The sequence below is a fragment of the Macaca nemestrina genome, chromosome 6 (genome assembly GCF_043159975.1).
Source record: "Macaca nemestrina isolate mMacNem1 chromosome 6, mMacNem.hap1, whole genome shotgun sequence".
In the NCBI taxonomy this organism is placed as follows: Eukaryota; Metazoa; Chordata; class Mammalia; order Primates; family Cercopithecidae; genus Macaca; species Macaca nemestrina.
The window spans coordinates 79,627,019-79,641,735 of NC_092130.1; the positions used below are offsets into that span (position 1 = coordinate 79,627,019).

General features: G+C 38.8%; 1 protein-coding gene across 1 annotated transcript in view; it reads left to right on the forward strand.

Moving 5' to 3' along the window:
- Positions 1 to 331: 331 nt before the first annotated feature.
- The window catches only part of LOC105471055 (ST8 alpha-N-acetyl-neuraminide alpha-2,8-sialyltransferase 4), a 103,204-nt gene continuing 88,818 nt past the window's right edge, over positions 332 to 14,717 (forward strand). Inside the window, 4 exon segments of the mRNA XM_011723398.3 lie at positions 332 to 772; positions 946 to 1,831; positions 1,833 to 2,116; positions 9,575 to 9,706. Coding sequence (XP_011721700.2) covers positions 1,718 to 1,831; positions 1,833 to 2,116; positions 9,575 to 9,706 — 530 coding nt within the window. The 5' untranslated portion in view covers positions 332 to 772; positions 946 to 1,717.

Below are 14,717 nucleotides of genomic sequence, written 5' to 3' on the forward strand. Positions count from 1 at the left end.
GTTGTTTTATTCCGGCAGTTTTTGCCAGAATAAAAGTGAGTCTAACAGAAGTCAGTCCAACGGAAATGCATTAATGCAGGCTGGATTTGCCTAGACATCAATAAACTCGAAATGCTCCCTGCGGGGCACTTGTAGTGTCAATAAAGGTTCGTAATTACTTGCTCCTTGGAGCATTTTTATACCCGACCCCGTTCGCTGTGCTGCGAGGAGGAAACTCAAGATCTCACAAGTTCTTAACTTCCTAAACTCTAGAGGAAGTATGGTAAACACTGGAGGGAACTTCAGGTTTTTAAGCAAAGATGCTGGTAGTTTTCGTTGCTATTTTAAGCTGTCAGGCGACAAGCAACTCAGAATTCCCCTTCTTACTTCCGGCGGGAGGGAAGATTGGAATTGGGCCTCATCATTTCTGAGCATGAAAGACCGCTGAAGCTACTGTTCAACCTGAAGGAACAAGGAATTCAACTGGAGAGAAACTCTGGCGACCAGGGAGCTGGGGACGGGCGCATATAGATGAGGGAAATCCTGGTTCCAATACCTTGTCTCATGCTAGAGGTGCCTCCCGACCTACCAGACCACATTAAAGACCGGGACCAAGGCGTGGTACTAACAGAGTAGCAGGCATCTCTTCCACTGACGTCAAGGACCAAAGGATGGAGGAGAGGTACTCAGAGCGAGCGCTTGAACACAGAACTCTTGAAAAGTGTCCCTGCCACCCAATACAAGTACGAAAAATGGTAGGACGGAGGAGACGTGACAATCAGAGGCTGCATATGTATGTATATATAATTGAGACTTTTGGAGAGGACTTTGTTCTTCCTTCCTCCCCCCCCCCCTTTTCTTTCCTTTCCTTCTTTCTTTCCTTCGTTTCTTGGTATCCGAATGTGTGTGGGTGTATTTGCGTTTAAAAGAGAGGTCCGTGGTAGCTGCTTTTTTTTTTTTTTTCAGAACCCTGTTTCTCTGCAATGAAGTTTAAGCGGGACTGGAGTTTCCTTGACTTCTGCGTGAGGAGTTTCCAAATGAGAATTAAAGAGAGGAGCATAAATATCCATGAAGTTCCTAATGACACCTCTATCATCACTTGTTTCCTTCAGAATGCTGAGCCAGGGTCGTCGTCCACCACCCATGCAGAGTGGGCTGATCGCCTAAGAGGTTCATGCGTGTCTTTCCAGATTGAGCTGTTGGTGGAATAATAAAAGTCTTCTTCCTTCCAACGCCATCCCCACTCCGGCACCCCGTTTCACTCCACCTCGGAGGGCTTGTTTTTGCGTGTGAGGGTGTGTGTTTAGCAAAAGCGATTGAAAGAAGGTACTCCTCTTGCAATCCACCCCTAGCTCTACCCGAAGCATTCCTCGGGCGGGACGCTTTTGTAATCTGTCCCCAGGCGAGGTGCCCTCTCACCTAGATGCGGATAGACTATCTTGGAGCCCCCAGGTCCAGAGAGCTGATGCTTTGATGTCCCAGGAGAGGGTGTGTGGCTCTGTGTGTACGTGTGTGTGCGTATGTATGTATGTATATGTGTATGTGCGTGAGCTCGCAGGCGCGTAGCACTGTGAGCTTCCTCTCCCGGCACAGAGCAGGCAGAGCCGGGGACGTTACTCTCCAAGCAGCCTCCGCCCCCTTAGCCCGGTGATTGGCTTTGCGCAGCGTTTATCTCCTAGCAAGAGGGAAGGGCCAGTGACGCCCCCGAACCCAGCTGCAGAAGCTGCCGCCACCTCCAATGCACAAGGTGTCTCATCTGAAAAGAAACCTGAGCCCCAGGGAGGAGGCGCTGAGCGACCCTGGCAGAGCTGGCGCGAACGGGGCGAGAGGTCGCTGGGCAGCGCTCGAGGACAAGAGGGAGCTCGGCCACAGAAGACCCCAGCGATCTGATCCTGGGATCCCGGCTCCAAGCTCTCCTCGCATTTTACAGATTTCAACCCCGCGACTATCTCCCCAAAACGGAGTCTTTATATCAAGAGAAGGTGCCGGAGCTGGGGCAACCAGGACTTTCCCGGGCACCCAAGATGCGCTCCATTAGGAAGAGGTGGACGATCTGCACAATAAGTCTGCTCCTGATCTTTTATAAGACAAAAGAAATAGCAAGAACTGAGGAGCACCAGGAGACGCAACTCATCGGGTAAATGCAAAGCTTCATTTCAGGATATGACAAAAAGTCAAGCCATAAATGAAATGTGAATATAGAAGGTAGAGTGGTGGTTAGGATAGCATGTGTGTGTGTTTGAGCTTGCGTGTGGGTTAGTGTCATGAATTAAATAACAAAGGCTGTTGTTGAGATGTGCGTGCTTCTCTAAGCTGTTCCCAGTATGAGTTCAACTTGCTCTGTGCGGTTGTGGTGACAGTTGTGTTGGCCCTGGGTGCTCTCACGCCAAAGGAGAAGTCACTGCAGAAGTGTCAACAAAGAACGTGTGCCCTTGTCCTTTTAATCTGTGGACAGAGAGAGGTGTCTTTATTCTCCAAACGGTTGCCTGTTTTATCTGTCCTATCACCTAAGGAGATACTGGAGATAGATCGTTTCTTGAAGGGCTGAAGGTAAAGCTTAGAAAGCAGGAAATAGGTATACTCTGTTTCTCTATTTTTTTTTTTTCTTTTTGACGTTGGATAGATTAATGTATTATAATTTGCGTTAGAAACTCCAGTACCACTAAGGATACTTCCTTATTTGTTCTTCTATGGGTAAAACGCATGGGCGTCATGGTTACAGTTTTAGAAAGAAACTGGGTACTGTAGCTTCACAGAGACTATATTTCTGCTTTTTTTTTTTTTTTTTTTAGTTTGTCTAGATGAGTTCAGACTCTCCCCCGCCCCATTAAGTTCTCTAAATACCACACTTCCTTCCACCCGCTGGCCTCTGTGTCTTTGAAGTTTACCCAGGAGGTGGTGCAACTTTGTGTTGCTGACATAGCCTGGAAGCCTTTTTCTGAGGATGTGAACCTGATTGTCAACTCTATTCAAAGTCCTGTTTCGGAAGTCCTCCCTGTTCCGGTTTGGAGGCGTCCTCTATCAGAAACTACACACCAGCAGAGATGCCTGCCCGGTTTATATTTTTATCTGACATTGATTAAAACAAAGAAAACAGTCCTTGCGCGTGTGTGTCTGTGTGTGTGTTTGTGTGTGTGTGTGATGGGACTGCTAACACACACACATGCTCTTAAACTTCCTGCACTCCATTTCTTGATATTCCTGCTCCCTAGTTAATAAGCATTTATTTAAGTGAGCAAGATGCAGGTTTATCCTTACAGAAGGACTTGCTATTCTGTAGAAAACCAGGATAACAGTAGCACAGTCAATGAGGACTGGAAGAGAATGAAAAAGCTAGCAAGGAATGGACTGGAATGGTCGTTATGCATCAACGAATCTAAACATGGTCTATTCTGAGGGGGTAAAAGAGACCGGTATGAGATCGTTTACACAAGACTGGGTGGCTTGAATATCCAATCTGGCTCAATTGTTAGAAAAGCAGGACTTTGGGCAGGGGCGTGGGCATCCCTTGCAGACCTGTGCTTGCCAGACAGACAAAGGGGTCTTTAGAAAGGTGATGAATGGGCGCGTGGGGCTCCGATGAGAGGCAGAGGCTAGAGCGTGAGGGTCGAGGCTCTTTGTTCCCTCCCGGGCGGTGGGCTAGGAAGATAAGCCTGATCTCAGACAAAGCGGCCAAGGCTCACTAGGACTCCGAGGGTTCGGGCCCTTGGCTCGGACCCTGGAGAGCAGAAGTGGGCGGGGCGAGTGAGGAGAGGGTCGCCAGATACTGCCGAGGTGTCAGTCTCCGAGCCTCCCTAAACCGTGGCCAGGAAAAGGAGCGCGCCTCGAATCCCTGCGGGGGGAGTGGAGCCGGGACACTCCACATTGCACGGGTGTCATTTTTCCTGTGGCCTTTCCTGGACGTCGCCGGCTGGTGGAAGCAGCCCTAGGCGTTAAGGCAGAGGAGGCGGGCACAGGCGCGGCAGTTGAGCTAGCCGGGCTGGGTTTTTGCCCGCATCCTTTTCAAGCTGAGGCAGTTTCCTCCCAGCTTGGCTGAGAAGGCGTTGGGGCAGGCGCTTGAGTTAACCAAACAGGAAGAGAGGCGAGCACCGGGGCTATCCCCCTGCTCCCAGAGCGCTGGCGGCGAGGGGGAAAGAATGAGTGAGAAGACAGGGGCAAGCCTTTATTTCAGGACTCAGGCCCCTTTCGTCCCTCCCCGCCCCCCTCCCTCCCCCCTCTCCCCCCCCCCCCACACACACCAAAGTCACTTTCAACGCTCAGTTGGCAAGTGGCTCCTCCTTCTTAATTAAAACCCGCAATGGCAGTCTGGTGGGGCGAGGCAGAGGGCAGACCGCGAACATCGCGCTTACACCCGTGCCCTGTAGCGTCCTGGCTGCTTTGGCTCTTCCTGAGAGACCGAGACTGTGGATGGAGTTGGAGCTCCAGGAACAATGCGAGGACATCTAGGCTCCCTGAGCACTGTTTCTTTTTTCTCCAGGATGAAAGGTTCAGTGGAAAAGCTTGTGACTCGAGCTCGTTATTTCGTTTCAACTCCCAAATAGCGCTTCTGGTAGAGGAGTTGACTCATGAAACGATCTAATCATCTCATTGACTCTCTTTCTACCCAAGCCACGTGGAGAGGCCAGTTTTGAGTAACTGGAATGGAGGTTCGACTCCAGATCCCGGTCCAGTATTCAAGTGAGGCAACCAAGGCAGTCTCTGGCCTTTGGGGGGCACTGCGAGCCTTGTGGCTTGGCAGCAGTTTCAAAGAAGGGCCTTCCGTAGTCCTTGAATCTTGCGTCACCACCCCAGATTCATATTTAGCTTTTCTGCTACCATTTTTGCCATACACAGGCAGTTCCTTTATCCTTTCGACCCTTCCCCCGCAACTGAAGGTCCCATCTACAGTTACTATAGTCCCATCATTCCACGCAGACGGAAAAATAGAGAACCAGCACAACCTTCTCACCAACCATCCACACTCTCATATCTCCAAAGGAATACCTGTGGCATGTTTGTTTTGTTTTGTTTTGTTTTTTAAATATATATATAAGGAATTGTTCCAGCATAGGTCAAGTAATGATTATTGAACATCTAAAATTCATGTTTCCTTCCACGAAAGCCTATTAGTTAATAAAGTTTAAGTCAAAGAGCAGTGAAGGCATTAAGTGGTGTGTTCTTGAGTAACTTTTCTTTCTTAATAGACCTCACAGTTGGTTTATGACTTAACTAGCTCTTTGTGCTCTTTTTTTGTTTGTTTGTTTTGTTTTTGTTTTTTGTTTTGTTTTTTGAGACGGAGTCTCGCTCTGTCGCCCAGGCTGGAGTGCAGTGGCGCGATCTCGGCTCACTGCAAGCTCCGCCTCCCGGGTTCCCGCCATTCTCCTGCCTCAGCCTCCTGAGTAGCTGGGACTACAGGCGCCCGCCACCGCGACCGGCTAATTTTTTGTATTTTTAGTAGAGACGGGGTTTCACCGTGGTCTCGATCTCCTGACCTTGTGATCCGCCCGCCTCGGCCTCCCAAAGTGCTGGGATTACAGGCGTGAGCCACCGCGCCCGGCGCTCTTTGTGCTCTTTTGGGTATGATTGGAAATGTGTTAATGTAAGGCTCCCACAGGTAAAATATGCAAGCATCCTCATTTAATGAGATAATATATTTGAAAGTGTAACATAGACTTTAATGTGCTATAAATATTTGTTTTGTTAGTCCTTAAATCTTGCTACACACTTGCTACACACTACTTTTCTGGTTGACTACAAATGAGACTAACTTACTTTTCTTATTATCCAGAAATCTCCCTTATAATTTGAGTATTACTTTAGGTTGTGTTACTAAGTAATCAACAATATTAGTTCTGAAACCTATGATAAAATTGAAAGTGGAAATAAGTATTTTTACTTAGAGTATTACCATTGACAGCAAAGTTTGTTCCAGTTTGTTCTAGTTTGAAACACAACCTCGTGAAATCTAGAATTTGCACTTTACTTCACATTTCACATTTCACAATTCTAATAAAACTCATAAGCAATAAATTAAGGTAGAACCTATCATCTTTATTTTTAGTTGTTTGACACTTAGGTAATGAAAATACAAAATGGCCTGCTGTATGTGTTCAGGCTTAGTTTCATGCAAATTCTTTTCTTAAAATTTTTATATTAAAGAGGAAGTTTAACTTAGTCCAAAGGGAACAAATACATTCAAAAGCCAAGTCATGAAGAGTTTCAGAGGGGTGGAATACGGGGCTTTTGAGACCTAATGCCATGAAGTGAAATTAATCATATGTCTTACGTACTGCAAATCTATTAGAGTAACTTGTGGTGAAGCCTGGAAATATTTGTAGATACTAGGTTGCCTAAAAAGTGATTAATTCCTGCCATTGGTATCACATGGATGATTATCTTAGTGAATTTTTCTTTGCTCCATGTAAACAGGGATCCTTTGTATTATATTGATTTGTGCAGAGTGATTTCTTTGATGTGTTTTGCTCTTTTCCTTGTAAAAGTACGTATTGAATCTTCTTGTAGATGATCCTATGCAATAAATGTTTTCAGTGCAGCTGTTCAAAAGTCATGTCTGATCTGGAATGAGAAATAAGTAGAGGGGTGGCAACATCCTTCGAGCTTCGCATTCATGGGAAGGAAGAGCCTTTTCTGAGACAGAATGCTACCAAGGTCATGAGTGAAACATCCCATGGGACCCATTTAACTTTATACAGAGGAATTTACTCTAGAGCTTCAGATTGTACTAAGTGGCCTTCTCCCACACTGAGTATAAGAAGTGTGACTAGTTGCAGATATTTTCATTCAAAATTCTTTCCAGTGATAAAAGTCTGAAATTTGGCTTATCACCAGCTCAATGAAAGAAATTCAAACAGCAGAGTAAGATGGTAGCATTTTATTCATAGAACACTGATTTAAACTTTTTAAATCTTGGATATTCTGAAAAGGTTTGGAACAGCTGAAAACATCATAGCAAACATTCTGCCATGTAAAAATGTATCTGTATTTACATGTCAATGAAGCAATCATCTATAGATTATCTATTTAATTAATTACTTAGTTTTTAGAGACAGGGACTTGTGATGTTACTCAGACTTGTCTCTAACTCCTAGGATCAAGTAATCCTCTCACCTCAGCCTCCTGAGTAGGCACTGCCCACCATACCCTGATTTTCCACACATTTTAAAGAGTGCAAGTCCATGTATATTTTTATTTCTCCTATGAAAGTTTATTGGTGGTGAAAATAATTATTATAATGATATCAATCTGTGGTTAGAAAAAGAGGACATTGATACATCAATTAATAAGGTGATGATTAGAAATATTTCTTATCCCCAGAAATAGTGATAGTTTGTACCTGAAACCATGTAGTCATATTTCCCAAAGTGTGAATGTTAGCTTCTGTGTATAGCCACATTTTTATTCATAAGTAGTTATTATCATTAGAAATATAATATAAAAATTGACTTCTAGGCCGATGGTCAGTAAAGCACATCCCGTGTTTCTTGGCATCCTAAATGCCCCCTGTAAAGCAATAATTATTTGCCATGCACAGGCATGCAAATGTATCATTTTCATCAGTAGGATAGTTTAAGATATTAATTTTTATAGAATTCTGAATTTCACAGGGAGTAGCAGCCTATGATGCTTTGAACTGCTTCAAATTTAAACTACATGTTTAAAAAAGAATGCAAACCAAAATACCAAACTATAAGGCTTCAATCACAGAACTCATCCAATAACTGTTACACAGGCAATGTTTCCATTGATACTAGGAGAGGATTGCGTAAAAAAAAACAAACAACAACAACAACAAAACAAAACAAAAACACAGATTTAGACTTTGTTATGGAGCAAATAGTCATGTTACTTTTTAACTATATTTTGACATTCTAAGAAGTAAAAGGTGATGTAAAGAAATAAATACAAATATTCAAACGGCTACGGTTACTATTGGTATCCCATAAGAAGTAGCTTTTTGATTTTCTGAGTCTGGGTTTACATTTATAAAGTACAAGAAAATGGTCCATTGAATAATGAATTTATTCAGTTATAAATGTTCTAATGGCATGCATACTATTATAGGTATCTGCCAGCATCATCACTCCCACCACCATCTCAGCTAGTACCATGCCCCATGATATACTAGCTTGACACTATTGGTTGCAGAGAGGTAGTCTTTTTTTTTTTTTAATGTAAGAGAAAATGCCAGTAACAATGGCTACTGAATGAGTTTTCTGTCTACTATAATCTCTGTCTCTCCACCAACTGTCAGGGAAGTGACTCATTGTTGAGATGTTTTGAAATCGATGCAATTTTTGAAAAATTACTTTTGCATGCAGAGCCTTGCTTGATCCTCACAAAGCCATGGTATATTAGATAAAGTTATTGTAATTTTCAAGGTAAGGTAAGACCACTATGGCTTAGAAAGAGAGTAGAGTCCAGGAATTCAAGCAAGTCATAGAGTCACAAAGATGCCCAGATCACCTGATAGTCCAAGTTATTCTTGCTTCAAAACAGAAGCCCCTTCTATTATGCATATATGCCTTCTGTAAAAATGAAATTACAGTCTTAGGAATCACAATTATACAGATGGAGGAGCACTGACAAAACATTCTGTCTCTGTTGTCTAAATAGAGCTAGTGAGTGACTAGTAGGAAACAGAGCTTATTTGTTTAATCATATTTTAATTGCCAAATAATAATTGTATATATTTATGGGATACAATGTGAAGTTTCTATACAAGTATACACTGTGTAATGATAAGATCAGGCTAATTAGCATATCCATCACCTCAAAAGCATGTCATTTATTTGTGGTGTGAACATTTAAAATCTCCTGCAGCTACATAAAAATATACAATACAATATTATTAACTATAGTCACTGTGTTGTGCAACAGAACTTATTCCTCCTGTCTAACTGTGAAATTTTGTACCTGTTGACCAATTTCTCCCCATTCCCCACTCCTTCTTCCCTATATTCTGTTATCTACTTCCATGAGTTCCACTGTTTTAGAATCAACATGTAAGTGATATTAAAAGGTATTTGTCTCTCTGTTTTAGACTTATTCACTTCCCATAATGTCCTCTAGGTTCATTCATGTTGGCAGAAATGGCAGGATTTTGTTCTTTTTAAGGGCTGACTAGTACTCCATTGGTATATATAACCACATTTTCTTTATCTATTCCTCTGTTAATGGACACATATATTATTTCTACATCTTGGCTATTGTGAAGAATGCTGCAATGAACTTGGGACTGCAAGCATCTCTTTGACATACTGATTTCAATTCCTTTGGGTATATGCCCAGAGGAGAGATTGCTGAATTATGTAATTCTGTCTTTATGTTTGGTGATTATTTTTCTTCAAGTACCATATATATCATTTTTTATTCAGAAATTGTTTAATTTCAAAAATATTACCTGTAGATTCTTGTTCTGAGAGTCATATTCACTTAATCCTCATAACACCTTTCATCATGCTTGCATATTTCCTTCTAACTTGTAGGGGAAAAGGTATCTAAAATTCATCACCAGTATTAATTCAAATTGTGTACTGTGCTATATAGACAAAATGTTTCTTACTTTCACAAAGCTGGCAATTTTGTTTTGTTTCAGAGATGGTGAATTGTCTTTGAGTCGGTCACTTGTCAATAGCTCTGATAAAATCATTCGAAAGGCTGGCTCTTCAATCTTCCAGCACAATGTAGAAGGTTGGAAAATCAATTTCTCTTTGGTCCTAGAGATAAGGTGAGTTTCTTTACTAAGGCATAATAAATTTCACATCATGTCCTCAAATATGTTGGGCTTAGCAAATTTATATTAAACACCTGATTTATGGTTTAAGTATGAATACTTAAATAAAAGAATGAACCAGCTCTATTTAATGTTGCTCACTGAAGAATATGAAATCATAAAACTGAAATCATTACATAGTCAGAGATTTAAGGATGAATATGTGAGTTTTGAATATAGTGTCTTTATACGAGTGGAATACAATATTCATCAGAGTACTAATATTTAACATACTTCACTCAATTACTCAGGATGGACATATATTTTAAGAATTATCTTTAACTTCCCTATTGAGTCTTCATTCTGCTTTTGGGTTTTCTCAACTAGTTGAAAATTGAGCCTATTACACTCCTATTGTGCTGACGATTATAAATAAATTAGTCTTATCCTGTGAATGAGTATTTCTGTGTGGGCTCATGTTTTAAAAATTGGATAAAAATCAGAAAATAAGCTTTCTAGATTACTGACTTCTTTGTAAGACTAGTCATTTTAGCTGAAACCCACTCTTGAAATCATACTCCATGCCTACATTTATCCAGTATGTAATTTTCTTCTGATATAAACCTGTTACTAATAGGTAACAGGTAGGGTCACACCTTCTCAATTATGGAGGAAACAGGAAGATTGTTTTTTCTCTATAGTTACATTGCATTACTATATTGGTTGGTACCTTTGAATTAAAGCATTTCAGTAAACAAGAACTCACTAAAGTGTGAAAGAACACATTTGTTATATAATAAAATAATCTCAAAGTAAATGATAGCATTAACACACAGATTTTATAGGTGTAGCTTAGTGACTAAGATATAAGGGGCTGATTAATTTTCGTGGGTTTCTACCTACTCATTTCTTGGATTATACCCACCTTTAGTGTAGATTATAAGAAACTTGAAGGAGGAGTCTACTAGTCTATTACACTCATCTTTAGAGTATGCACAGAAATTTCACACAATGTTTTGGAGCAAAGATAATTACAGCATGTTGAAATTTATTTGAACTTATGTCTGGAAATTTTAAAAATATGGGCATCAGGGAGATGCAGGAATAGTATTACTACTTTGGTTTAAAGGTTTGAAATTGACTGGAAAGGGAAACAGGAATCAAATCATGGCAATGTCAAGTGGTGTATATTTGTTTGCTGTTAGTTTGGTGGGAGCTTTCTATATTCATGTGCCTCCTACAAGAATGAATAGATAAGTAGAATCTGATGATAGAGCTCATAAATCAATGACTTCTGGGTAAAATATGGCCAGCAAGCAAAATTTATTTCCACTGGATAAAGAAAAAAGAAACCTTAAAGCCAAGATTAAAAGCCAGGAGGTTTTTTTAATAAAAGTACAGATTTCCATAAACTCTTGAGAAATGGAAAGATTTGAAAACTCTGAATCTGTACTCTTCCTAACATTTAGCTGATTAAAGCTGACCCTAGCCATGGTCTCTCAAGTTTGACATTTTCATACTTGGAACTCACATCTTTCATGATATCTATCAAGTGCATTCTTCTCTGTCTCATATCCCCATTCTCATATTTGAATTTAGAAACCCTGTGAGAGATGAGATAATCATGAGGAAAAAGCCACAAGATGTGAGACGATGTGGGGTTACAAACACAGATATATTTTGGTTTAGAATGGTATGAAGGTTCATGTTTCTTGAAGGTACATTGGAAAAAGAGAGAGAGGGGTGATTAAATAGCAAAAATTTGATCTGTAAGCAGAAAAATAACTTTCAAATTGGATGAGTTAGCAAGAAAGGGGCCAAATAAGGCTACAGAGATCTGGTAAAGAAACCTGATGGAAGAAAGTAAAATAAAATATTGTAATAGTTTAACTAGCATATCTAGCCATGCTAAATAATGTGTCAGATAACAAAAAATCTATTAAGTAAATTAAATAAGTAATTGGCACTAGTTCAATTATTATATCTGGTAATGCCTTTCCTAATAGCTATATAAAAATCAAATACTATAAATATGCATGAGGCTTTATACATTTTGCTATTAATAACATATTCAAGTGGAGGGTAATAAACCTAAGTTGACCCAGAAGATTCATATTACAACTTTACAAACCAATGAGCATTGCATTCAGGTATTTGAGGGTGATCTATTTTCAATTATAATAGCTGATAATATGAATGAAATGTTAGTACTATATTTGTGTGGTTCTCCTTAACAGATTAAAGAAATAAACAATAAAACAATGAACAAATGTTGAATAATACATACAAGGTTGTCACTTCCTTGAAAGGAAAGGATAATTTGAAAAACCATTATTGTACAATGTACAAAGAGTTCATAAAAATTAGAATTGGCTATAGCAGAAATGACTAGTGAGTATTAATCAGTTTGACACCTGTAATAAAAAATTTAGAATATGAAAGTATCTGACTGTTGGCTTAGCTTTTGCAAATATTTTTAAAAGACATATTGGAAACTAATTATGGACCATTTATTACTATTATTATTATTATTATTTTCTTTCTTCCTCACCTTTCTGGCATTTAAGAATTTCCATATCACTTTGGGTCAGTGATTGGCTGTGGGTAAATTTTAAAAATGTTTTCAAAATTCTACTTTTAAATTTTTGTTTATTTTAATTTATTTTCTATTTTACTTTAAGTTCCAGGATGTGTGCAGAACATGCAGGTTTGTTACATAGGTATATATGTGCCATGGTGGTTTGCTGCACCTATCAACCCATCATCTACGTTTTAAACCCTGCATGCATAAAGTATTTGTCCCAATGCTCTCCCTCCCCTTGTCCATTGCCTTACGACAGGCCCAGGTGTGTGATGGTCCCCTCCCTGTGTCCATGTGTTCTCATTGTTCAACTCCCACTTATGAGTAAGAACATAAAGACGTTATTTCCAACCAATTTTTATCTTACGTGATTCAACTATGATTATAAATCTTTCAAATTTAAAAATCTTATTAAACTTATGATACTTTTATTATATTCCTAATTTTGTCCACATATTAAAATGTGAAAATAGTTCCTGAGATATATTTTTTTACATTTGTAGATATGATTTTCATCCCTATTACTAGCCCCTTCATTCCCATATGCCTTATATTATTTTCATAAGCACACCAAGAATTGCTTCCTATGTATTCATCAAACAACTGTACTTCTATGGAGTTGTCTATGAGAAATGGTTCCATGTGTTACTTCATTGTACTTTGAGGATTCAAAATATATGGAGTTTATGCATTCTACAGCTAACTTTGCACTCAAAATAATTATCCTAGTTTTAAGGCTTGATATTATTGATAAAAGTTTGTTCTTTATTATTACAAGCTAAGAAATGACATATTTAAGATCCATTAGATGTTGTGAATAAATCTGTGAACATTGTACTGAGAGATTATACAGTCAGGTCCAATACTTGCAACTTGACTTTTTTTCCATATTTGGATAATTTATTTTCTTTTTTTGTTGTTGTTTTTTATATGTTGACTAGAAACCTCAAACAGTGCAAACATGAATTATAGATGTATAGAAATGTACAAATGTACACATCAGGACAGCTTTATCACATCAAAATTAGGAAACAATATTTCAGCTCTTAGTGTCATGATATATCAATGATCTGAAATACATAAAACTTGCAGATTAACTAAACATAACTGCAAATTTATAGATGCTTAACTGACAAGAAAAATTTTCTTTTGCATACATAGATGTACTTTACAAAAAGGTATACATACAATGTGTATACCATCTTCCACTGGCTTTGATCAATAAGTTACCAGTAGAGTTAATCTCGGGTCACAAAGCTTATTAGTGGCAGTGTTAAGACTCAAACCCAGACCTCCTGACTGAGGAACCAGGACCTTATAAATATTTTTTTTGTTAATAATATATTTTAGTACCCAAATGTATATTATTAAAATTTATCATTATGGAATAAATGATTCTCTTTGCTCTAAAATAACACAAGATATTTTTCATTCAACATTACCAAATGCTGGGCCAAATATCAAACGGCAGTCTAGGGTGTAAATTAAACTAAAAATGCTCTTCATCAAGTATTGTGGGACAATTTTGCCTTTTCATTTGCTGTGTTTAAGATTTTTTTTTTTTTTTTTTTTTTTTTTTTGAGGGTACTAAGATGGCTTTCCCATAACTGCTAGGTCTTAGAAATCCTAAACAAGATACAGTTAAAGGTTTTATTTTTTCAGCGCTTTAAGGCAAGTTGCCTTGCAAAAATAATCTTTTGAAATAAACAAATAAACAAAATATGTGTGTTCTCTCTGTTTTTTTGTAGGCATAATGAAACACTTGGCATTTTTTAATTTTACTTTTTATTTTCTTTTAGTGAACTGTGTCAGTACTAACTTAATTTACAGTGATTTTTCTTGTAGTCAGTGTCTAAAGTTTGCAAAAACTGATTCCTAATATATGTATCATAGCCTAATTTGCTTCTCAACTTGTGATACATTCCACCTATAAGATTTGTCACACAGTATTTTCTGATATAGTTAACAATGTCATTTAGATTAAATTTTAGTTGCAACTGTGTGCTTATTATTGCCAAGAAACTTACAGAGAAGAGTGGCACTTGGTGATAGCTTAGCTATATTTAACTTTTCACAAGTGAAAACTTGTTACTAAACAATGTTCAGTAAATTCATTTTCTGGGATTCTGCAGTTGCTATTTCAAGTGATAGGTGATGTTGAAAGGGAAGTTCTAGTTGAAAATTCAGTTAAAAGTTTCCGTGTAGAACTCTACTTGTTGTCAGTTCAACAGTCCAAACCAACCTCTCAGTTTAAGGCTGATATTGCCTAACAATAAATAATTTCTATGCCTAAGATACTTAGTTTCACTGAAAATGAAACACATTTTCAGATTCCTTCAGTTATCTTTAACATTAAAATAGTTACTCAATTTAGGTGTTTGCTTATCTTATGAAGCTTCAAAAGTTGCATTATGATCACAAAATGACAGTTAAAGACCTGTGAAG